General features: G+C 41.0%; 1 protein-coding gene across 3 annotated transcripts in view; it reads right to left on the bottom strand.

Moving 5' to 3' along the window:
• The window catches only part of ATP8A2 (ATPase phospholipid transporting 8A2), a 308,301-nt gene extending 283,412 nt beyond the window's left edge, over positions 1–24,889 (bottom strand). Inside the window, exons 1-3 of one of the 3 annotated variants that reach the window (XM_065678510.1) lie at positions 24,712–24,889; positions 11,208–11,360; positions 31–175 (exon numbers count right to left, since the gene is read on the bottom strand). In XM_065678510.1, coding sequence (XP_065534582.1) covers positions 31–175; positions 11,208–11,277 — 215 coding nt within the window. In that variant the 5' untranslated portion in view covers positions 11,278–11,360; positions 24,712–24,889. The remainder of the gene's footprint in view (positions 1–30; positions 176–11,207; positions 11,361–24,711) is intronic. The other 2 variants (XM_065678508.1, XM_065678509.1) reach the window with 2 other exon arrangements.
• Between the last annotated feature and the right edge of the window lie 229 nt (positions 24,890–25,118).

Here is a 25,118-nt window from a genome sequence, read left to right as displayed (position 1 = left end):
CGGAACGGGGGATGCGGGGATTGCTCGTACCTGACCCAGTTGTCGCGGAACTTGCTCTGCTGGGGCTGGTTCAAGTAAATGGTGCGGGCTGGTGCCTCGTCCAGATCCGCCGAGGACGTGGCTCCGGACATCTCATCATCCGCCTTCTTATAGCCCGAGGGGGAACAGACGGGTCCTGCGGGGAGAGCGCAGAGCGAGGCGGTCAGCGAGGGGCCGCGCCCGACAAGGCTGGGCCGGGCCGGGCCGGGCCGGGCCGGGCCGCGCCGCGGGGAACGAAAGGAAAGAACGGGCCGGGGGCGCCCGGCGGCTGCGAGCGCTCGCACCCTGCCCGGTGCTCAGCGCGGCGGCGGCTGATAAATAACGGCGGCCGGGGAGGGGCGGCGAGGCCCGCCCGCAGCCAGCCGGCAGCGGCGGAGCGCCCAGGCCCGCGCCCCCCGCCCCGCCCCCGGCACCGCCCGGCCGGTGCCCGCCGCCTCCGAGCTGGGCAGGCCCGGAGCGGGCAGCGCGTGGCTCCGGGTCCGCTCCTCGGCGCTGCCCACCGGCACGGAGCGCCCCGCCAGGCCCCGGCGGCGTGGCCACGGCTGGCACCGGCCAGACACACTGTACTCAAAGACAAGGCTCCGGTTCAGGCTTAAAAGAGCAAAAAGCGTTTTGGTTTACGGCTTCAAAGCTGCCATCTGTAAGTCATTTTCCCCTCCAACTGGCGCGAATAGAGCTCTATGCAGCATTTGTGTTAAAAGGAAGCCACGGTGTAAGAAAAGGAGATGGCTATTGCCGCTGTCCAGCGTCAAATATTACCAAAGTTGCTGGAGACAGGTTTACTGCTCTCCCCTGCCATTCTGAACTGTGCAGGTACGTATTTACAGCTCAACGTAAACTAAGAGTATCAGTTTATGAAGTAAGCCAGGAATTCACAAGCTAGCACAGGTGGCTTGAGCCAAGGATGAGAGACAACTTCTTTCCCAAGATCTAATAAAGGTGTTATGTGAGGGTTATTTTGAAAAGTCCATTCAAGAGGTAACAGTGAGAAGCAGCTGCTGTCAAGGCAAATGCAGCAGTTGCTTCCCATTTCTGTACAAAGCAAAGACCACAGTGCTACAAGCTCAACTGATGAGGCAGCAACTAAAAAAGGTTCAGTGAACAGAGGAGAGCCCCCTGAAATTATGGCCATCTTTGCTACAGCTTGAGGGAAAAGCTTCAGTCCTAATACAGACTTAACATACTGAACACTTAAGTTCTCACACATATAGGTCTGAGCTAATATTCTACTCTTGCACCTCAGACTTTCCCAGTGACCGATTCTTCGTTGGTAGTGCAAACAGGCTCTGTATCCTCTAGATATGAGCCACTGGAGGGCAACATTACCCATTCAATTTATAACGTAGTCCAGCATACAAAAAACAACTCTTGCGATGCTAGTAGCTGGCCAATAAAACTAATACAATTAACAAACTAACACGCTTTCAACAGCACCCTCTCTTGCCCAAGGCAAGTGTTGCACGTTGTGAATGCATACTTTGGAGACATTACACTAAACTTGTTTGTGCAAGTCTAATTAACTGATTTTTTTTCCATGTCAGTTGACACTAACTCAGACAGCAGAAATGCCAACCTGATAGTATTTGCTTCGTGGAAAAGGGTAAACTTAAGTGAAATATCTAAGACTATACATTATGCAAGACTATGCCATTATATTACTATGTTAGGTTACTCAGCCTGAAAAAGCTTGCCACAATGCAGAGGACCGCTCAACCTTGCTGAGTGGCTATTTTCCCCTTCAGAAAAATCAGAGCCAAGAGCACTACTGATACTTACTGTTCTTTCCCATTGATTTCATGTTGTGCAACTGCAAAGGAGATCAAGCAATAGTACTCTTAAGAGCATTAAGTGCAAGGAAGCAGCTTTGATCTGGTTTCCTAGTCAAGCTCCAGACAGAAATGCAATTACTCTAGAACAAACATGCTATAAAAATTGTTGGGTTTTTCAAAGACCTTATTTGGTTCACCTTTTCATGACTCCCTCTGTTGCTTGAAATCCTCCTGCTAACTAGTTCTCTTCACCGCCAAGTGTCATGGAGCTGTCCCACAACTTTAAGGATTAACTGAGTCAAGACAGCTGATAAAGTTCAGAGGTATTTAGGTTTACTTAATGCCCTATGCTCTTGGCTGCTCTCTCCAAGATGGATGCCTCAAAAGACAAGGCACTGGCCTTATTCTTTAGATTTTCATATTTTAGATTTTCATATTTTTATTATATAATAATTATATTTAGATTACATTTATATATTATATTTTATATATTATCTATGTATAATATAGTACTATATATTATATTTATTTATAATTTTATTTAGTATTTATTTTAATATTTTGGCATATTAGTATTTTCAAAGCAGACTTCTGAGTGTGTGTAAACAGCTCTGCCAAGAAAGGTTTAATTTTTGCAAGTGGCTCAAGTCAGCTGCTTCAATTTTTAGTGGAATAAGCCTCATTTTGCAAGATTATCCCTTAATCCTGACCAGCAGGAAAGCCTTCCACCTCCCTCCCCTGTTACTAAGCAGATCACACCCAAAAGCCTGCAGACAGTGACCTGTGCTGCTGGCTGTAAGATGCTCCTCTTCCCTGCACTTAGAAAGGTTAAGGAGCCCCAAGCTTTTCATTTGCTCATGGTGGGCAGCAGTCCCAGAGGCTACACCACCTTTGGAAGGTATCTCTTTCAAGGAGACCAAAGCGTGACCACATGCAGACCATCACTTCAGCCATGTGAAAGCAGCTTCACCTCTGCTCCTGTTCAGGAAGGCTATGGATAAATACAACACAGATCTGGCTGCCTCCATCAGTAGTGGAAATTAAAACCGAAATCATAGCAGCTCTTACTCAGTAGTGCTTACTACCCTGTATCCAAAGGAATCAGACTCATTGACTTCATTTAAAGGTACACCAACTTCTCACTCTGGGAAGTTCTCTCACCTCTAAGACCTGCATCTTCTCTGATATTTGCCCAAGGACTTGCAACACTGCTATGCAATTTACTTGGGAGAAAACTTTCCATGTTTCAAGGAGCATAAAAGTAGTAGAGCATTATACCTCATTGCCTGTCCATTTAGTATGTTTAGCAACATCAGATTTTGGATCTTCTAGCTATATTGGTCTTAAGTCTCTATCATAAAATCATTTATGTTGGAAAAGTCTTAAGATCATCAAGTCCAACTGTTAACCAGTACTTCCAAATCCACCACTAAACCATGTCCCTAAACACCACATCTATACATCTTTTTAAATACCTCCAGGGATGGTGACTCACCCACTTCCCTGGGCAGACTGTATACAGATCAATGTAAGTTAATTTTAAGTGTGATGTAGAAGTCAACACAATTCAATAAAAGGAAGCCAATTGTACAAAAATAACCTACTGTGCTTTTGGTATGCTAGTAAGGCAACTCTTTTCACTTGCTGAAGATACCATTTGGCTCAGCTCGTATCTCCTGAGCTCTGCTGTTTGGTCTTCCTAGTCTTCTACCCCTAGAAATCATACAAATCTATCACCAGTGACACCACCTGCTCTGCTCTCATCTTGGTAACTTGTACTTCAGGGAAAGCAGAATTTTTGTACTGGCCAAAAGTTCCCAAGAACAGAATCCAAACATGTCATTAAGTGATTATTCCCCACTCATCTTCAGGAAGGAAGTCTTGAAAAGCTTGAGTAGACCAGAAAACAGAAAGTAAACAAGAGCTGGGCATGGAAAAGCCTCAGGGGATACTTGAAAGCCAGTCTACAAACAGGTATTCTGTGGAATTACAAAAGAGTTAATAAAGCAACATATTTAAATACTATGATTACAACCTATTTTTAGGGAACTTTGATAACTAGGGAATTTCAACAGTGTCCAATACATCTGGCTTCAACTCTGAGGCACTATACACTTAATGCAGGCATCTAAAACTGTTTCCCACTGTGCTTTACAAGTTCCATGAGTCAGACCCAAGTTATAAACTCCCTTTGTATAAAGCCCATTCATTTCTTCAGGGCTCTTACTTCACACTATTTAACAAGCTTATTTTCTAAAAAAAGATGGGATTAAAATTTGACTAAAATATCAAGACATTTTATAGCTTTATCTCATCGTTAAGAGAAACCAGACTTGATACCCTGACAAATTCACATGGCATTTGTTATCACTTGAAAGCAATGAGTTATAATTTAATACTCTTACTTCACTGGGCCTGCAAAGATGACATTTCCCATGTATATCTGTCTCCTTAATGTCTGCTCAGTAATAATCATAGCTTCTCTATGATTGAGTAAATAAAGTGTTGTCAATTCTGTAGTGTTTTTAAAGATGAGTCACTTGGGACATTTGCCAACTGTCAGAAGTCACAAGAGAACTTACTGAAATTGTACCACTTCTAAGTAGATTAGCCAGCTAGTTACTACTCCTGTCTTGGTTAGGTGCCAATTGCTCTAACATGTGTTCCATTTTTAAGAACAAGTGATAATAGAGCAAATAAGCACCTCACCAAGACAGCAGAACCACAAGCTCTGAGAAACAGCAGGTTTGTAATGGAGACGTTCAGACAGGCTTCATTATGTCATGTTTAGAACCTAAAGCAGTACTAAGCTCCATAGCCAAGAATCATCCTGCCAGTTTTGCACACTGTTTACAGGACTAAGATGCAGCAGAAGGATGGATGCTGAGCTGAAGCTAACCCCACTTGAGCAAAGTTGGACTACAGTTGCCAAAGGTCCTTTCTAACCTTAACTACTCTGTGATTGTAAGCTTAGCCATAAGTCAAAGGTTAAGTAGCCATTCCTTATGTCCCCCAAAACCACATTAAGTGGCAGTTTTCAGTTAAAAACATTTGAAAAGGTTTTCTTCAGAATGAAAAGGACAAAAAAGCCTCACACCAAAAGCCTCCAAACTTTTGTCATTTAAAGACCACAAGTTCTGTTACAGACTCAGCTTCAGAGCTAACTTTTGAGATGTTCAGTTTACTGAGATACATATTTAGAGTGCAGACAAGTTTGGACTTTTGCCTGCACTGAAATACAAAGGTTGCTCTTAACAAGCCACCCCAGATTCAGCGACTCACCATCGCTTTCTTGGGATAACATCTTTTCCACAGGATTTCCCTCACAGAGTACCAAAGATGGTACCAAACAAGAGAAGTTCTGCAGCTGAGAATTGTCAACAAGTTCATACACAAACAGTGACTTTGAAGCTTGGCTGAGTTGGTTTTATCTAGAATACATTCTTTCTTGCATTATTTCATTATCTACTTCAACTGTTCAACAGAAATGTATTTAAAGTGAACATAAAATTGCATAAGGGTAAGAGATCAAACAAGAAGAGCACAGCATGCTCTCACAGGAGATGCAGGGCATGAACTTAACTACCATGTCTTCCAGGAAACCTTTGCTTCCACCAGGACTGGGACACCTTAACCTTGAATTATAAACAGTTCATGTGAAAAAATTAAAAAAACAAAAAACAAAAAAACAAAAAAAAACCCACCCCAACTTTATGAACAACAAGAAATTTCTATTTTTTAGCATCTGGAAAACTTCTACAGTGTTCAACAGTGTAAGACTGCAGGCAAATGTTCTGACTAAGCCAGAGAAAGTTCTGGAAAAATTCACAATAGAGCTTTCATTCTCTAGCTCTTCTATTATCAGGAGTATTTTTAAACATGCTTCCTTCTTTATAGGTATATCTCCTGCAAAGTGAGATGTCCTTAGATCAACTGCATGCAAGTACCAGGGTTCATAATAATGACAACCTTAAAGTTAATACCATAGTTGCAAAACCTCTCTCATCTCTCTCAAGAATTGAGAGAGCTGCTCTGCTTGAAGTTACTGGAAATAAAATGGCTCTTTCACTTGCTAGGAGATACAAACATATAAAAAACTATTGTTAATATATATTTAATAGGTGGGGTTTTAAAATCTGTTTTACTTCAAGCTGTTTTCAAGTTCTGTAAAGAGCACCATGGATGTTACTAACGTGTCTTTCATGAACATCTTTCACCAGGTACAGTTAAGGAGTCTGGTATTCAATTAAGTTTGATAATGTTTCCACGATCAATCTTGTCAATTTTAATAGCAGCTATAAAGTTGAGAGGAAGAGAATACCTTTCCTCAGCTTTCCCAAGGGAGCTCCCTGAAGTTTGAGGCCAAACAGAACTTCTGTAGAGGGCATTTACTAAAACCCAGTCTTTTACACAGGATAGTAAAAGATACAATATTCCACAAAAAAGCAAATGGTGAGTAGGAAAGAGGAGCAGGTAGTACATTTTAGCTTAGGACTTTGCTAGCACCAAGCTTCTCCTCAAGTAATGTCTAATCAGAACGGAGAACAAACAATTATCCAGAAAAAGAATGGTGTCTGTTCTGCCAATGTGAGGGATAAGCATAAGCAGTTAAAGCCTTTTTAGGCTGGAATATTAACATCCAGTGCTTCAGTCTGGGGTAACAAGGAGGCCATGACAAACTCTAGTGACAGATGATAGTTGCTAGCTACAACATACACAATACCTGAGAGGACACATGTACAAAGCCTTCACAGGTTGCAGGAAATGCTTGTGATGTTGGAAGCAAGAGCTATCCCTCCATCTCATCACCATCATTCCAGGCATTAGAAACTCAGCAACAGGCTTTTTTACACCAATAGGATGAAATTCTTGCCACCAGGCAACACTAATGAAGCGCACAACTAAGTAGTACCATTAGCTATCTGCATCAGCATTTCAGTAATTGGGACACTACTCAGATCAAGTCCCTCCAGTTATCAGCTTGTGCAGGAAAACACACAAGCAGCAATACATGCAGTCCCCGGCAAAGCACTGTTTTTCTTACAGGCTAAAGAAAATATAAACCAGAAGAGCTGGAAGTAAACTCAGTTCTGACAATGTAACTGGTAGGTTATTCTCCCAAAGCCTGCGATTTGGTTTTGTTATTTTTACCTTTACGCAGTTACGTGTTCCAGCCTAAACTACCAGGATACTCAGTGAGCAAAATATCAGATTAAAGTTCTCCCACAAGATGAGGTTCTAAAAGTTAACCTGAAATTTATGTCTGTCAACAGCTAAAGCTATAGTGGAAGAAAACCCCTTGTGTTCAGATCAAGCAACTTGTAGTAGGACTGTTTCATAGAAATCTCAAGTCAGATTTGGGACAGTGGGACTTACAGCTCTCAGCTAACTCCTGTGTTCAAGTCAACACAAAAAAAAACATCCATACCTTTGTATCAGATGTTTTACAGATGTACAGCAAGGAAGAAAAGCAATTTTACACACAGCAGAAAGTCAGATTTAAAGATAGGAATTTTTTTCCTGTGCTAGATACAGACCAAGAAATTGAGACTCAGACGAAGATAGTAGCCCCCAAAAGGATATTAAGAGTAAATAAAGCTTCAGAAGCATGACAAGAGAAGACTAAGCAAAGGAAGATTATTTTTTGAACTCCAAGATGCAAGGAGGAAGTTGTCATCAATCAAGCTAACCCAGACACTGCAAAGGAAATTAAACGGACGTAGGTCTAACTTCACTCCTTTTCTCTTTGTAGCTATGCAATATGTGTGGATTATCAAAATTAACAAGATGAAGAAGGGTATTGTTGGGTAGAAGAGTTCCCAATGTGATACACTTCAGAAGTTGCTTAAAACTCAAGAGTAGCTGCCTGTAAGAATAGGGTGTGAACTGTTCTGCAACAGAAGCCGCCATGTGGCCACTATTTTGGGATTGCTTACTTTGAAGACTGGAGAGCTACATGCAGCTCCCGTGTCAATCTTAGAGATGCATTAATCTAGTTCTCAGGAGCATGTATGTTAAAAATCATACGGTACTAACACCTACCAGCATACTTAAGGGATCAGAGCAAAAAGTGCTGCTATAAAATGGGAGCTCAGCTGAGCAAGAAGAAAAGCTTGGATATTACCTGCTTATTGCAGGGGAGATGGACCAGACCTTTGAAGGTCCTTTCCAACCCAAACTACTCTGATACACTGGTCAATCCAAGGAGGACTGAATTGCCAAGGAGATGTAGCTACAGAAGAACTGCAGTGTAGCTGCATACATAGATCAGTAGTTAATAGATACACAACATCAGCAGTTCTCACAGTAGGTGACTAGAACCACACACATTTGTGTAAGACTTCTTGTAGCATTAGCTGACACAAAAGCAACTGTTGAGATCACAGAAATGAGAACAAGAACTCCACTTGCCTGGACTTGTTAATGTAAGCCTGAACAAGAATAGCATATGCCTTGTGAAGTCACTTCTTTGTTTATCACCAATTTAAGCTACATTTGGTGACACTGAAAAAGATCTCTGAATAATCTTACATTACAAACTAGAAAGTTCTTCACTCCAGCAAGTTCAAGGCACAGAACACAGCCCATTATGAAGAACAGCCTTTATCAAATTGTGAATGGAACTGCATGCTGCAAGCAGAGACAGCTGGAGCCTGGATTCTCATGCAGATGTCCAAATTCATTTGGATGAAGCAGATAAATGGTGTCACCGATGAACAAAACAGATCCTTAGCAGAACAGGAGAGACACTTCAGAGAACTAAAAAGCAGCATCCAGCGTTACGCTACTGCAGGAGTACACAGATTAGCAAAACCTGTATATACAGAAAGATTCAGATGCATGATCATGCACAAATACTGTGCATTTCCAGAGACAGTACTCAGGGGGAAGTGATAAGAAGTAGGTCCACCCAATAAAATTTGCTTCCCTCTGAATGAATAGCAGATACTCACATACTCAAAGCAAAAATGAGTTGACAGAATACTTGGGTATGTGAGAGCAAAGGTGCCTAAGGTTGCCTGTGGCCCAAGTTAAGGTCTTCTTGGTGTAGTTTTTACTTCTTTGAACAGCAAGATAAAGGCCTCATGTTTCATTCCCTCTAACAATCCTCAAATGAGGTTTTTGCGAGACCACAAGAGGAACAGCACTTTGCCTAAAATAGCTCTTCTTCATCTCCCAAGTCATTTTGTACCTGCTCACTCTAATGTCAAAAACAAGCAGCTTCTGCAGATCCTTCTGAGCTAATAAGATTGCATGAGACAAATATAATCTATTCTTATTCTGCCTCATGCTCCACAGCCACAACCGTCAGCTAAATTCCAAGGCTGAACCTGTATCATTAGTAAGTAAACAGAAGTCAGTCCCTTCTTCCCCCACCCCAGCATCACAACTAAGTTCGCAAAACCATCCGGGGCACTAGTAACTGATAGTGGTTAGAACAAGCGTTTTGTTCTTTTTTTAATTTCCCATACTGCATTGGACAAAAGTGGCATTTCTAGAAGCTTCACTCCTCTTCCACTCTTTCCTTAGTTGTTCTCCAGACTCACTTGTTTATTTGCTAGCAGCTTGTCACCATAACCTGAACTTCAAGGAGGTTTTTGTTCCTGGTACACAATATTGTGTCTGATTTATGAGAATCAATGATACATCTGGGGCCTGAAAAAAAATACATTTCAGGCAGCAGATAAATTAGATCTAATAGCCTGACAAAGTTGAATACTCAGCTCCAGCAGCTACTGCTCAACACCAGAATTTTAAATAGGCAAAAAGCACTGCGGCTCCAGCAAGCTCAAGGAACCTCTTGAACTGTACCTGAAACCCCTCAAGTCAAAATCCAAACACTTGATGTGCAATAGGTTTTGTAAGAGCTGGCTCAAACGACTGACATTCCTCAAACTCAACTTTGAAAGCTAACCTATGAGTTTCATGTTTTCATCAATACTACAAATGCACCAAAATACCCTATGAGATTAGTCATCAATTTCTTCCAACTAACACCACACAACTTTAACGAGCTCCTTAAAAACCATCAGTGAGGCAGCTGTGAAGGAGGTAATGGAGGTTCTGGTTCTGTAAGAACTTGATATGCCAAATACTAGTATTCCCTGTCTGGGGTTACAGTTTTGAGACTTTAGAGAGCTATGTTTTTGCTGACCTACTTGTCATGTCAATGTGTCACTGCTCTTCACTTTTTAACCTCCTGGATTAGCATGGCCTACCAACTGCCAGTCAAAACATTTGCACACATTAGGAAGTTCTGTATAAATCTTCAGCATTTGACATAGTTTGAAGGACAGTGGATTCAGAGCTCCTTATTTAACATCACTTGGAAGCATTTTATATACAAAGCGACAGTGCAAATGCAGATTCCACTGTGCAAGCACATAAGAACACATACTGTGTCCATTCTGCATGCACTTTCAGCCTCTAAGGACAACTTCACTAAGTTTCTTTTGAATTTCCAGCTCAAGAAATCTTCATATTAAAAAAAAAAACCAAACAAAAAACCCACACCAAACCAAAAAAACCCTTAGTTTAACACAAACTGTTGTATTTGACAATGCAGAATGGCAATAGTATTCTCTCCCCAGCTTCATTACTTGCAGTTCTTGGAATTTATCAAAGATTTGGTTGTTAAAGCAGTTTAAAAAAAGCGAACATAAGGTGGTGGAAGTCACAGCTAAACTGGATTCTTATACTTCAAAGAAGAAAAAAAAAATAAATCTCTCCCCTGAATAATCCCACTGCTCAAGGAAGATCCTTAAATTCTAGCACTTTTGTCAGATACACCTTGGATAACCATGACTAGTAATCCCATTTGTGGGCCATGTACATAAGTATCAAGCACAGTGGATCTGTTAGGTGATTAACAGAGTATTTCAAAACCAGCCATCAGAAATCTCCTTAGCCAAACTGACAGTCACAGCTAAGCCTTAGAAGAGATCAGTTACAGCCTTCTCTCCTCCCACATTTGAGGCTTGTTTTCCTGTATTAATATTGGTTGAAGCTAAAACTACCTTTGGCACATCATAATTTATTAGCATTCTGGCACACAAGTGGGTTTTCTTTCATTTCTGTAATGCATCTGTTCCTATAACAATTTACTAACAGCTTTAAGCTTATCAACTGCAAGCACAGTTGATCTTGACTTCAAAGAGAACAATTTACACAAGAAAAATTAATGTTTTCCCATTTATATGCTCATGATGTAAAGCTATCTGTATTCTACTAAAAGCCCAGAGGCCTGTAATGCTGGCTTCTAGCCAGCATTAGATTAGAAAGATTTATTGCATACATACTGACCTTTTGCTCTAAAGCATTCCCAAAGCTGTTCTTCATTCCGTCCACCCATAGCTCAGTATAATGCACAACAAAATCAACTGCCCATTTTGCAGTTACCTAGAGAGAAGCATCTCTTCCAGCGATGGCAGAGAGGCATGATGTTCATTCCTCCTTGCACCGGCTTCATGAAGACGAAAACAGCAGTAGTCCTTCAAAGATCTCTACAGCATTAGCAGGTCTCAAAGCTGAGTAAAGTGATCCCCATGGAATCTGTGAAATATAGGTTTGTACTTTCAAACTGCTCTGCATTGGATTCACAGGAGGAAAGTGTGCAGTAGGTGCCTGTGTACACCCATACACAAAAAGACAGCTATGGATCTTACTGGAACACTTTAACACGTTCAGACAAAAGGAGGGGAATTCAGCCTCATCCTGTATTTCAGCACTTGAAATAATGACCTGTCCAGTTCCTGGACTTTGACCCCCACATACCAGCTTTCAAAGAACAGTTTCTCAGGTGGAATCCTAATAGAAAGATGCAGTAGAACTCAAGTTCTGTTCCTCCTGGAAATGCTATCTGTGGTGGCATGGGTCATGAGAGCCATTCATCTTTGCAGGGACAAAGATTCCCTTCAGCAGGTTTAATGGCAAAGTATTTTTGCTCTCAAACACAAAGATTAAAAATAATTCATCTATCATTTCAGCTAATAAAAAAATCTCTTTCCTCTAAGAAAGGAAAGAATAGTTTTCATTTCCCTTTTCACCTGTAACAGCCCCATTAGTATGAGTCAGATTTACTTATACCTCCTTAACCCAGCTTCTCAGGGTTCTTCCTCTCAGGTACCTTTCCAGATCATTCACTTGCTTTTTGGATGGGAGACAGAAAAGAAAACATCAGCAGCGTGCTTAAAGCCTCAGGAAACAGCCACAGGAGGAGACAAGGATTTGGGGTTTTTGGACTGTATCTGATGTTACCATCCTAATGAAGTATCAGATCCACAGAACACCTCCCTGTGGCCAAAAGCAATGCATCAGCTATTTTTAGTGTTGAGTACAGTTATGCCAGGACAGGTGTGTGCTTTGAGAAAGCCAGACCACATCAGCACAGAAAGAAATCAAGAACCACCACTGGCTCCTAACCACCAACTGCAACTTGGTCAGTTCAGTCTTTCTGAAGCTACCAGCACACTAACATCACACCATGAACTTCAGAGTTAGTTCTGGTTTTATCTGTGTAAAGCAAGGCTCCAGACGAGAGCAGGGTATCAAGCCCATCTATTGCCATCATCAGGAAGCTGGAACAGAGAGTCAGAACACCACCTGGCAACTGGCACAACTAAAGGTGGCGAGAGACAATCACACAAAGGGTATCAAATATTTATGATCAAGACAGTGACAGGAAGCCATGGAAGACACCGCCAGCTACAAGTAAGTGCTTTTTTGCTCAAGAGAGGAAGGTAACTCAAAATTTTAGCTGCTCTTATCCAGCTTTCATTAGGGAAGCACATTGCATAATGCATGAGGAAAACATCCGAGAACATTGTTTGAGAACATTAGCTATTCTGTACACAGACAAATCCATGAGCAGACAGTACTGTATCTGTTTGTCCTCTCTACATAGCTGTACTCCAATTTTCTTACTGAAAATTGTAAGAGCACACCAGCTGACAAGGCCAGCCTAGATTAGCAGTTCCCCATTTTGGGGCATCTGAATATCTTATCTTGAACCAAGATAATCTCACATTCTCCAAAACAGTGAGATCTGACAGCAAATTGCAACCCAACCGCTACCACATCTAGAAGTGAGTATGCCAATAGCACCAGAGTAGCCAGGCCCAGAATGGGCCAGGCAGGGTGCTGGCTGCTCTCTGTCCTGGGCTCCCATTTGCACTCTACAAGCTCACCACAGTTACCTCTGAACCCACCTCATTTTAAAGTCTCAGACATTGCTAAAATGTATGCTCTTGGCGACATCTGCCTAACACCATTCTACATGAAAGCACAACACAAGTCAGCCACAGAACTTAGTGGGAAGATTTGTATTGCATCCTCCCTAACAAAACCTCCCTCAGATCTTTCCAAACTTAGTACCAGACACACCAGACAAGTCCATCTTTGTATGAGTAAGCCCAAGCTATGGATTTGGGTCACAAGTCTCCTATAAAGAGCACTTACTCAAAAAATAGGATTATAGTAGGATCATATCCCTCTCAATTTTGTACTGCTATTGCTTTTCAAAGCAAAAAGGTTCATGTAAACACACTGCATTAATACTATAACCTCGAGCTTTTACACATTGCTTTTTTCTTTGACAGATGCAATGTACATGACAAGTAAATTCAGTAGAAAGGATACAGACTGACTTAACCATGCTACCATGACATTTCGTATATTGACTAGTTTTATTTTGTTGTCCTGAAGCCAAGTACGAACTTGCAACGCGTTTAGAAAAACATCAATAAAACATGAGCATTTCTCAACATATACTTAACATTAACCCATAAGATTTGTGACTATTCCAAAATTGTTGGAATAGACACATGGAATAAGAGCACAATATAAAACCATGTCCCTGCACCCAAATTGAACAGTACTTCTCATTAAGCAGTGATCCAGCTCAAATTGTCTCCAAGCTTGTCAGTCTTAATGCTCCTTCTATCCTTCAATGTCTTGTGCAGACCCCTCCGAGTTCTTCTCACAGCAAGTAGAACGTACATCAGCTATGACCACAGTATACTCAAGAACCAGTAGGAGGCATTTTAGGCCAGTACTGTTGGTATATTTACATCAGTGTGAGCTGCCTTGTATCAGTACTGCTTTTTATTATTAGAAGTCCTTCCATGCATAATACTGAGTATCAGCAACTCAGTGCCAGCAGCTCCAGGGACTGACAAAAGTGAGTCACATATGAAAGCATTACAAAACCTTATTTCAGGCATTGTGATGTTTAAAGTCTTGGGTTTGAGGCTTTATTCTGTTCTTTTAAAAAGTTACCTTCTCACCCCTGGCCCTTTATAGTAAACATGTTATACATTCAGGATTGCCTGCAATTACAGCTTGATTGTTCTGCACTGCAGGTTCATCTCCCCACATGCTGCCTTTAAGTGAGCTGGAGGCTCAACATAAGGCTGATCCCAAGTATCACGAACACTGGAAGTACTTGGAAGTTACTTTAAAGCTGAAAAAGTTCAGCCCTGATGCAATAGATGTTTTTGCATCAAGTTTAGTGATAACACTCAAAGTACAACTCATTTGAAGGCCAGTGTTTATTCTAGCATAATAGCAGACTTGAAAATAAATTAATTCTTGTGTACGCTTTCCTAGAGAAGAAATGACAGAGGGGATCTTATCAATGCATACAAGTATCTTAAGGGAGGGTGTCAAGAGGGTGGATCTAGACTCTTTTCAGTGGTGCCCAGCTACAGGATAAGGGGCAACAGGCAAACTGAAACATGGGAAGATCCATCAGAACAAGGAAAGACTTTGACAATGACAAGAGCACTGAAAAAGGCTGTGGAGTCTCTGTCTACAGATACTGAAAACCCACCTGGATATGATCCTGTGCAACCTGCTCTAGGTACACCTACTTTTTATCAGGTGAGTTAGACTAGGTGATCTATAGACATCTCTTCCAACACCAACCATTCTGACATATTTAAACACAAGTTGTGTTGTTAAATAACAATTCGGATTCTTCGTACTTTACAACAGAAATATGACAAATGCTTGAACACCACATCAGAAAACTTGCATTTAAATAATTTCAAGATGGATTCGGTATCAGTGAAGCTCATGGGAGCTTTGCTGGGATGAACTGACAAATTTTCCACCCATTATACCTCATCATCCTATTCTTACCTGCTATTTCATTCTGAAAGGTTAAAAAGCTTTACCATGTTGATTCCTAACATATCAGATTGCTGGGGGTAGCATCTAATTAAGAGACTTAATCCCTTCTCCCTGAGGCTGCTTTTCAGAGAACAGTGATTGAACATTGAAAACAGCTCTTGTACCATTAGCTTGTCACACAGTATATTCAAGTGATTTAAGATCGTTTTACTGATGTATCGAAACCCACCAGTTCCAGCTTAGTTTTCCCAATCATGAAATCAACTTTTCAAATGCAGGTAAAAGCAGGGTAGTAACTGCTACAGCCACGTGCACTGGAAAGTACCTTCCAGGAAAAAGTTCAGGCATAACCAATTTCTGTTCCTTTGTTCTTAGCTGGATGTTGCTCAAGTACAGAAACCTGGTCTTCACCCTCCCTGCAAGATTTATCCTTTCAAGATTATATAGAACACTTGTTCAGAGGTCATGAAATAGAACTGATGCTCAATGCATGCATTATATTTTCATGACAGCAAACATTGGCAGATGTGCACAGAACTGCCTGCAGGGTTAGTAAGACAACCTGTCCAACAGGCATTTGTTAATAATGAAGCAGTAACTGTAGGATCTCTTTTAAATATATTTCCCTAGCTTGTATAATCAAAGATTCATGTTCTCTACCGTAGACTGGAAAATGAGGTCATTCTCAGAGCAGCTCAGCAGCTAGGGAAACCATAATGTAACCCCTGATAACCTAGTAGAAGTTTCAGTTTCAGTTAATGTTTATCAGATCACCTCCAAACTGCTGATAGCATGCTTCAGTCAGGAAACAGTAGGCCCATGCATGCAAACACATGCAATACAAACAAGAAAAAAAAAAATACCAATTTCCAGCCTATTCTGTGGTATAATGTTATTTGAGTAAGATTAAGGTCTCTAGTGACAAATCACTCCATTCACATTTATGGAATTTTAATGGGAAAATGCATAAGGAACAATTCATTCCATAATTGTGCAAAGGCTATATTGCCATAAGATCTACAGAGGACTATTATTTTTAAATATATTAAAACCATTAAATGTGAGATCCATCACAATGCAGTAACCCTCTTAAGGCAGCTTTCCTGTATTCCCATTCTCTGCAAAGATTACTTCAAATACTGCTTTTTTTTCCTCTCCAAAAGGTGAAGGGAAGAAATATAATTGCAAGCATTTTATCCAGTGCAAAGCAGAAGCCTTAAAAGACACCCAGGTTGAGCTTCCTCCTGTTTTATGAGGCGTCCCTCAACTAGTATGAAGGTACTTGGTCCCATTTGCTAGTAATATTCATTTCAGATCTGTCTTACAGCAGACCTGACTGGAAGTCATCTTTTCTGCTCCCCTGCAACCTTTGCAGCTGCATTCTGTAGGAGAACAATGCCTGCAAACTAGTTTTGTATTCGAGGCTGTCACAAAACACAGTATCACAACTGCAGAAAACAAAGGGGTTTAAAACAAACAGGCACAATGGAAGCCAGCTCCTGTTCTCTTTGCTGGGCAAAACCAGCTAAACTTTTAAAGTCACAGTTAAGCCTCCCTCTTTACATACCACTTTTGCCCCACTGGCCAGTAAGTTTCAAATTTAGAATACTGCAGATTGGAGAAGTTTTCTGGTTTCAAGCACTTAGTTCTCCAAGTTGTTGACATCTGTTGTCAGAAACTCAGCAAGGTACCGAAACATTAATCATCAAGAATTTCACTTTGGGCAGTCTGATCAGGGTTCCACAAAAACAGTGCTGTGGCCTGAAGCCCCTACAATTTGCCTGAAAAAGCATTTTACTGAAGTATGATTTTCCACAACTATTCCTCCAGTTAAACAAAAGTACACTATAAAATAAAGCAAACTCTGAAGATAACAAGAATCTTCTTGTCCACCTAACATCAAATTTGTGCTGCTTGCTTAGCACTCACTATGCAAGCGCATTTCCTTCAAAGCTTCTTACGGTACAGCTTTAAACACTGTCCCATCTACACATACTGAAGCACAGATATCATCTTAAAAAATGCATTTTCTAAGACACTTGCCATGCAAGGGAAGAGGGAACAGGTTTTCCATAAAGCTGTATTTCTTCCTAGGTTATATAAGAGCTACCTACAGCATGTGCCTCTGACATTTACAAAGTGCTTTCTTTCCCAGAATTATTCATCAAGCAATCGCAGTCAAAAGTAAAGCACAAACCATCAATTTCATCTTTATGGAATAGATGAAAGGGAATAAAATCACTATATTCATATACTGGTGGCTGGAAAAACTCAAGAGGGAAACATTAACAGCTACCACAGAATGAACTTCTGTTATCCAGGTACTCCAGAGAAGTCTTCCACTATACAAATGTCATAGATGCAGCATCACATCTATTCTGACTGTAAACACATCCACATCTGAAGTGCTACCAACATAAATGACATGACAAAACATAAGAGCTAGCTGCACCTCCAAACCTGCTTTTCTACAGCAAGACCACCCCTCCTATGTATACTAGAAATACAGCTCAGTGGAAGTCATCTATGACTGACTTCCACAAAGACATCCAGGACTACCAGAAACACAGCTCTTCAAATACTGATTTACAAACACTCTGGGGTGGCTAGGAGCTGCAGAAGGGAACAAATCAGCTCTTAGATCTCACTAGGAGGACAGCTAGCTCCTCACTCACCTTCATCCCAACTGGATCTCCCTCTAGTTAACATAAGCAATACAGAGACCCAGCTTTAACATAAGGGATTAGCTCCTATATACTTCTATTATCTTCAGATAATACTGAATGACTACAGCAAATCATTTTCAATTTATATATACCTTTATAAATATATATTCAATTTATATACCTTTATAAACACCTTGATACTTCGCTTGTGTTTTACTAACTTGAACCATGAAAACATAAGCTAAAGAATGACTATTAATAGATAATCTTTGCAATCCAGTTATCAATGCTTTTGTCTCAGTGTCAATCAATGCAGTTGCTTCCACATTAAAAAGGCTTTCTACTTTAGAAACCTAAAATATTGATGTAGATAAAGAAGATGAAGTACTTGCAAACAATGTAATAATATCAATAAAAAGAACAGGCATTTTCTTCCATCCTTTTATTCTTAATATCCTCTTGAGTAAACACCAAAGTCAAGTATTTGCCATGCTAAAAGAATTCTAGTTTAAGTAGCCTAAAGCCACTAGAGCTTCTCGCATGTATTTGCAGTTTTATTAACCCAGCATTAACAATGCTACGGAGTTTATTTAGCTATTTTTTTTATTTCTAGAGGCAAGAACACTGGATTGCTGTGATTTTCTTAGAGTTATAGGATAAAGCAAAGAAACACATTCTTCATTCCCTGTGGCAACAGCACTTTGGCCTATCCCCAAGATTGTTGCCTCCTAGGAGGCCAGAACAGAACTCAATTACCAGCTGACACACTGTACAAAAGACAGCCTTTCAAAACTAAAGGCCACACATACACTAATACGAAAGGAAACTTTGGATTTTTTTTGGATTGGTAAGTCATCTTACTGATCTTGCCTAACAAAGACCTATGGCCTAACTTAGAGTCTTTGGCCAGCCTGAGAAGTTAGTTATTCAAAGATGCTGTGGTATAATTGTACGCATAGACCAAACACATCCTTTTCCCTACAGGTTCCCAAGACAGGTTTAGTGCAGCCCTGAGTCTCTTCTCATGAATGAAGTTCTAATGATTAGTAGATCTACAGGAACTCCCTTCTGAGCAATCCTCATCACATTCCAAAACCAGTTGTTTCACAAATCAAAGGAATCATTAGCCAGCAAGCAGGCTGTAAGGCACGGATAGCTCTGCAGATAACCTGTCTGACCATTTCTAGGGCAAAGCTGGCTTCAGCTACCACAGGGCAGATCCAGAACAGCTCTGACAAAAACCAGACTTGCATTGGATGAAAAGCCAGTACTGTGTATCTTCTACCATCATTCAACTTCAGTTTCCATCACTCTCTAGATGGACTTGTTTGAAACATGTAAGGCCTATCAATTATTTACACAGCACACCTGGCTCCAACCATCTGGGGCATTAACAGGTACACTCTAACTTCAGTACTGACCAAGGGGCAGCAGAAGGGGAAAATGAAAGACAGCATCTGAGATACATCACTAGCAATACTAAAAGCAGAGTGTTCAGACTTGGTTAATGAACTAGGCTCCAAATAATACACTGGATTTGTCCAAGCCAGCTTAGACCAGTCATTTGCTCACTAGGCAGCGCTATGCAGGAGCCAGGAGATACATGGACAGAATTGCTCCTACCCTTAACAGTGCGAGGCAAGGGCCTTGCAGCTAAAATAAACAGGAACAATCAGCAGAGTTGCTAAACTTCCATCAGCCAACAGCAACCAGATTACAAAGACAAGCCCACTGCTATATCAGATTTTAATAGCACTGGGAAAACACTTTGTTCAGAAACTTGTGTTTGTTCCCATGTCTGCACAGGCACTGTGAAAGCGCTCAGCAGGAGAACACACATAAGAAAAAGCACTGTTTCCTCAGAACATCTAAGCTGTTACACAACACCAGGATGAATACCTTGCCCTGATCAGACATGGGTGTCCTGGGTTCAGCAGTAGCAGTCATTTTTCCCCTTCTTAGTAGCTGGTGCAGTGCTGTGGTTTTGACTTTCGGCCTGGGAACAGCGCTGATAACACCGATGTTTTTAGTTGCTGCTCAGTAACGTTTACTCTGATCAAGGACTTTGTGAGTCTCATGTCTGCCAGGGAGGAAGGGGAGCTGGGAGGAAGCAGAGACAGGACACCTGACCCAAACTAACCAAAGAGGTATTCCATACCACAGCACGGCATGCCCAGTATATAAACTGGGGGCAGTTACCCAGAAGGGCTAGATCACTGCTCAAGTCAGGCTGGGTATTGGTTGGCAGGTGGTAAGCGGTTGTATTCTCTTCCCTTTTTATTTCCTTTCTTATTATCGGTGGTAGCAGCAGTGATTTGTGCTATACCTTAGTTACTGGACTGTTTTTAACCTGTGGGAGTTACATTCTTTCAATTCTCCTCCCCATCCTTCCAGGAGCAAGGGGGAGGAAGGAGGAGAGTGAACCAGCAGCAGTGTGGTTCTGATTTGCCAGCTGGGCTTAAGCCACTACAATGGGCAATAACTGTTACAATTTCCCCAAAACAGTTAAGGACAAAACACAGCAGACAAGAGCTCAAATGCTAATCAAACCAATGTAGGTCCCTCTGCATTTTGTGACAGAAGCTACTGCAAAAGCACAAGCCCAACATCATGTCTTCATCTCACCACTGCAACTGCTGTCACTGGAAAGGGCTCAGCCAGCAGTAAGCCAGCCCTGTCTTAGTGAACCCTGTTTCCTTACTAGTGCTACTGACAGCTGGAACAGAGCCACATCTCAAAAACTGACCTGAGCTAGAGCATGGTAAGGGAATGGGCCTGCACAAGGCAGAACCAGCTTTGACAGACAGTGGGGCTCCCTCAGCGCTCTTGAGGGAAACTACTAACTAACCCCTATGAAACCCCCCAGGCTTCTCATCTGTTACCCCCACATTTTCCCAAAACAGCAATGTAACATCACAAAACCCATCAGTCCATGCTCTAGGGGACGTTAGCAGAACACGAACCCTAAGGAAAATATATTTAAGTATGTTTAATGTATGATCATGCGGGCATACCCAGAGCATGCCAATATGCCACACAACAGCCGAGACTGCCTTTTCAAAGAAACAGACTACAAAGTAGACAAGCAAGATTCATAAATCTTTCCTTGACCCCCAGGATTTCAAAGCTATATACCCTTTCTTTTACAAGGGGATGAAGAAAGACTACCAAGACTGATCCAGAAATAAACAGGAAGAACTGTTTGATCATCAAGGACTGACTGAGGGGTGCCAATTAAGCAGTTAGCCACAAGCTTTCCTCCTACCATTTATTTAAACCACTTGCCTTCACTTGGACTATATGACCCATGTAAGAAGACAACAGGGAAGGATTACTTGCAGTAAATAGACTAGAACCTTCTCACATTCACTTGGCTCAGCTACTGCTGAAGCAAAGGCCTAATTTTACCTCAACCTGACTCTTAGGTAAAGGAGCTACTAATCAGTACAGGCTTATGCATCCCAAGTACTTATCGTGACTACACCGTTATGCCTTTGAATGGGAATGGAGCAGATCCTGTCTGCAATGCCAAGGACTTTCACTGCTTGCACAAGGCACCAAAATGCCTCTGTAAGGCAATGATCCTACCCAATACAGTACCCCAGCATCATACTACAAGTTCTAAGGATTGATTGCTAAACTAAGGCCACCACATTATTAAACAACTATACCTTTACTACTCTGCTACTTATGAAGTTATAGTCTACTCTCCTCACTGAGGCAACATTTTTAAACAAAAGTCATACCAAGCTGTTAATGAAATAGTAAATCAGATCAAAGACCTGACTGCTTGGCACAGAACACAGCATATACCAAGCCACACAGGCTCGTGTGGGTTATGCGGCTTACTGTATTTATTAAAGGTTTACTACAACTGTTAGTGAGACTGTTAATGGAACCATTCAAAAGAGGAAATCGGCAACCAATTCATTCTCACTAAGTACAATATATTCCCAGCTATCTCATGCAGCAGCAAAATGCCTTGCAGAAAACAGGATCTTTGCAACTGCCTGGTATAATAACTAATAAAATCACGCTATCATGTTCTTATTTACCTCTTATACCAATTTTTCTAATGCAATAAATACTAACTCTGTTGAAGATTGACATAATGCAGGAATAAAATTAATACTGTCTTGTTAATCAGACAGTATTTTAGCCCTCCACCTTACCACCAATTACTGTTCAGCAATCCCAACACGGTGGGACACTCCACACACATGTGGAGAATTGCGCTGAATCCCAGAGCCGTGAGCTTCACCCATGCAGACCCATCACTCTGATCCAGTGAGAGAAACAAGAAATGCCATTCTCAGCGCCAAATGGACACCGCAGTTGACTATTAACAGCAGGAAGAAAAAATAAGCCTCAGGCTATTTTCAGAGCTCTAAGAGTAACAGATACATTGCAGAGTGACTCTGCTACCCTACATCACCATCACAGCACAGATAAGGCATGTAGAGAAGTAACACATTCCTCAGTGATTCATTTTCTGGCACTAACATATTTCCTTCCTTTCGAGGCACCTTAATTCTCACACCAGCATAGATGCTCCTGTATTAACAGCCCTCAGCACCACCTGGCAGGTTCCAGAGGACTTGGAGGCTAGACTGAAACCACCACCTCCCCAAGAGTTACAGCAGGGCTGGAGGAGTGGGTGTCTGCACTTCAGGTTTCTTATTTTTGGACCCAGAAAAGCAGTTCCTGTACTCCCAGCCTTGAGCACCAGTTGAATAATTTAGTGCAGAACCTCTTCTGTTGTTTATAAGTGATCTGTATCACCAAGAACAACCAAAACCAGAACACAGCTCATAATACTTAAGGCAGCTTAATGAAGACATACATCTGCACAAATCTCAGGACAGACTTATGAACTTAAAAACCTTCAGCATAGGACAAGTTCATTTTTAGTGTAGCAGATGTATAAACAGGCTTCCAAACAAGAAAATTCAACAGCAGTTCTATGTTTAACCAAGGACAAGATAAATGCTGCCACCACACGCCTCTGCCTGTCCCCTGCAGGAAGAGAGCACTACTGACAGATAAGAGGTTTTGCAGTATCAGCGAATCTCATCTCTACTCTACAGCCTCAGTCAGAAGATCAGATCACAGATGATAAGAAAACTTGTTGAGCTAGAACCTCATGTGGATCCTTCCTTTTCCCCTTCCTTTTCCCTTTGAAGCACATTATATGAAAGTTATAATTGCCAGTTATTTTAATACTGCAGTGTTAAGTATTATTTACCCACCCACTACTGTTATGCTGAAGTCCTATACTGTAAGTATAGCTAGAGAAGTTTACCCCAATAAAGAATTTCTACTAGAAAAATTCCAACCTTCTTACACTAGCAGCTCTTCCTGGAACAGCTATCTTGTCTGCAGCATTTGTACTGGATGAGTTTTAGAAGTATCTCTTTCTTTAAAAATAGGAAAGAAAGATAGTATCACTGGCTTGATCTCCAAAAGATCTGTCATTCTTTTGCTTTACAGATTTTTCTGGGAAGCCTATAGGTAAGACCCTGAACTGCTGCAGACTGGTGACAATTAATTTGATTTAGGCAGACTTACACTGACTGGAGCAGCTGGGGCTATGACCATACATGTCTCCTGCTACAGTTCACACAAGGCTTGTCATTGCTAAAACATGAAGTGTTTGTTTTCTATCCAGTCAGGATTCAGCTTGACCTATGCCATCGCCGATGACGCTTAAGTATATTTGTACTGTATCTGTCTGTCACTTTTGAGGCATTCCAGTACCTGTTTGCAAGGGGCAGAGTTTTATTGGAGCTGCTACCAGAATGAGCAAAGACAAGAATCACAGACCCTTTCAACATTTAATTACCTGGTGTTGCACAGCCTGCTGTGGATTTAGAGGAAATTATGCTTATGATTCATGTGCTAGTACTGGAGCAGTTTTTCATTAAAAAAGTAGCCCTGGGGAGGAAAGGAAAAAAAACCCAAACCAACCAACCACTCACCACTGAAAGCTGAACATCACAACCTAGCTGACTCAATTTCCACTGACACTGCATCCATCAAGGTACAGCTGTTTCATTCCTGAGAAAGTCTTATCAGCTAGACTTCAGCCACTGTTCTCTTTCTTTCTATTCAATGCAGGGAATGGTTTAAGAGTCAAAAAGTGGCTCTAAGCTCTTCAGGACAGAGTTTCAGACAATGCTGAATTTCCAGGATTAGATGCAGATTGCTCAAGTTTCTCATTCCTCCATGAAGGAGAAGGAGACACATTTTGAAAGGGAAACAGTCATTCCCACCCCCAGTATAAGCTTCACTTTTCTTCTTTTTTTTTTTTAATGAAAGATGAAAGCAAGCAACAAGTCCTCTCAAATAACTACTGTGAACAAATTCCATACACCAATTTTTTTCTGAAAGCCTAAAAGCCTTCTTTCTCTTCTCTCCACTACTATTACAGAAGATATTTGCTCACCTACAAGCAGAAGTCCCCAGCAGGTAAGCTTTAGTTTGCTATACCATGTTTAAAGGTCTTCAGAAATATTATTACCACATTACTGCTACATAGCTGTTTTACTTTACTGTGAATAGAAGAGGCACTCAATAGAGAGAAATTCCTTCCATTCAGTTACTAATGTAATATTGAGCTCATTCTTAAAATAACAGTTCCTCTTGCAACCAAGTAAATTTGAAGGAGTCTCCCACATTAAGTACATCTTTCATCTTTAACATAACTCCTGCCAGGCAGCTGTTGAGAACCACCACTGTAGTGCTCAAGTCACACAGTTTAAGTGTATATGACAAAAGCAACAGGAACACAGAATTACACAAAGGAATTATTCTGATAAAGACTTATAGTTATTTCCTGTCCAGGTTTAAGTTTTAGCTATACTTTTACCAAGCAGTATCTAATGATAGCTAAAAGAACAAAACCATTACAATACAAGCAGACTTTTTGCCTTTACTTGCTATAAGACTTCCTAACAGGAAAACAGGCTTTCAGCTTTTCCAAAGTAAAAAATGAACAAAAGATTAAGGATAGTCAGTACCTACCTCAGAGCACTAAAGGTAAGCATATTAAAAAAAACACTCAATAACTACAACATTCACTCCCCTCAAACCCCAAAAAAACTTACCTGACTGAAAGCCAAAGCTAAAAGGAAGAACACGCCTCTTAAATGCTATAGTTTATTCTACCAAAACCTCCACAAATATAACTTTCCACTGCCTTTCTCCTCTTTTAAAGTCTTCTTAGATGTGTGTATTAGCTTCTCTCACCCACAAACTAAGGGGCTGCAGTTCATTAGTGTAAATGGAGCTGTAATAATTGGCATCAGGTAGAACTAGTATCTACTTAAGCCCACTTTTAGGTGAGTAATTAAAGTACAAGCTATACAGCTTGAGTGGTCACTGTGTTGCCCCACGTGAATGAGACTTCAGATAATTTACTGTTCCTTTGATTTTGCAAGTGTTGGCATTACTGCAACTGTCTTTTACAGCTTATTTTCTTTATGACTAATAGTATGCATGTTAAAATCTGTAT

Source organism: Lathamus discolor, chromosome 4 (genome assembly GCF_037157495.1).
Source record: "Lathamus discolor isolate bLatDis1 chromosome 4, bLatDis1.hap1, whole genome shotgun sequence".
Taxonomy (NCBI): Eukaryota; Metazoa; Chordata; class Aves; order Psittaciformes; family Psittacidae; genus Lathamus; species Lathamus discolor.
This window is presented reverse-complemented; position numbering and strand designations above follow the sequence as displayed.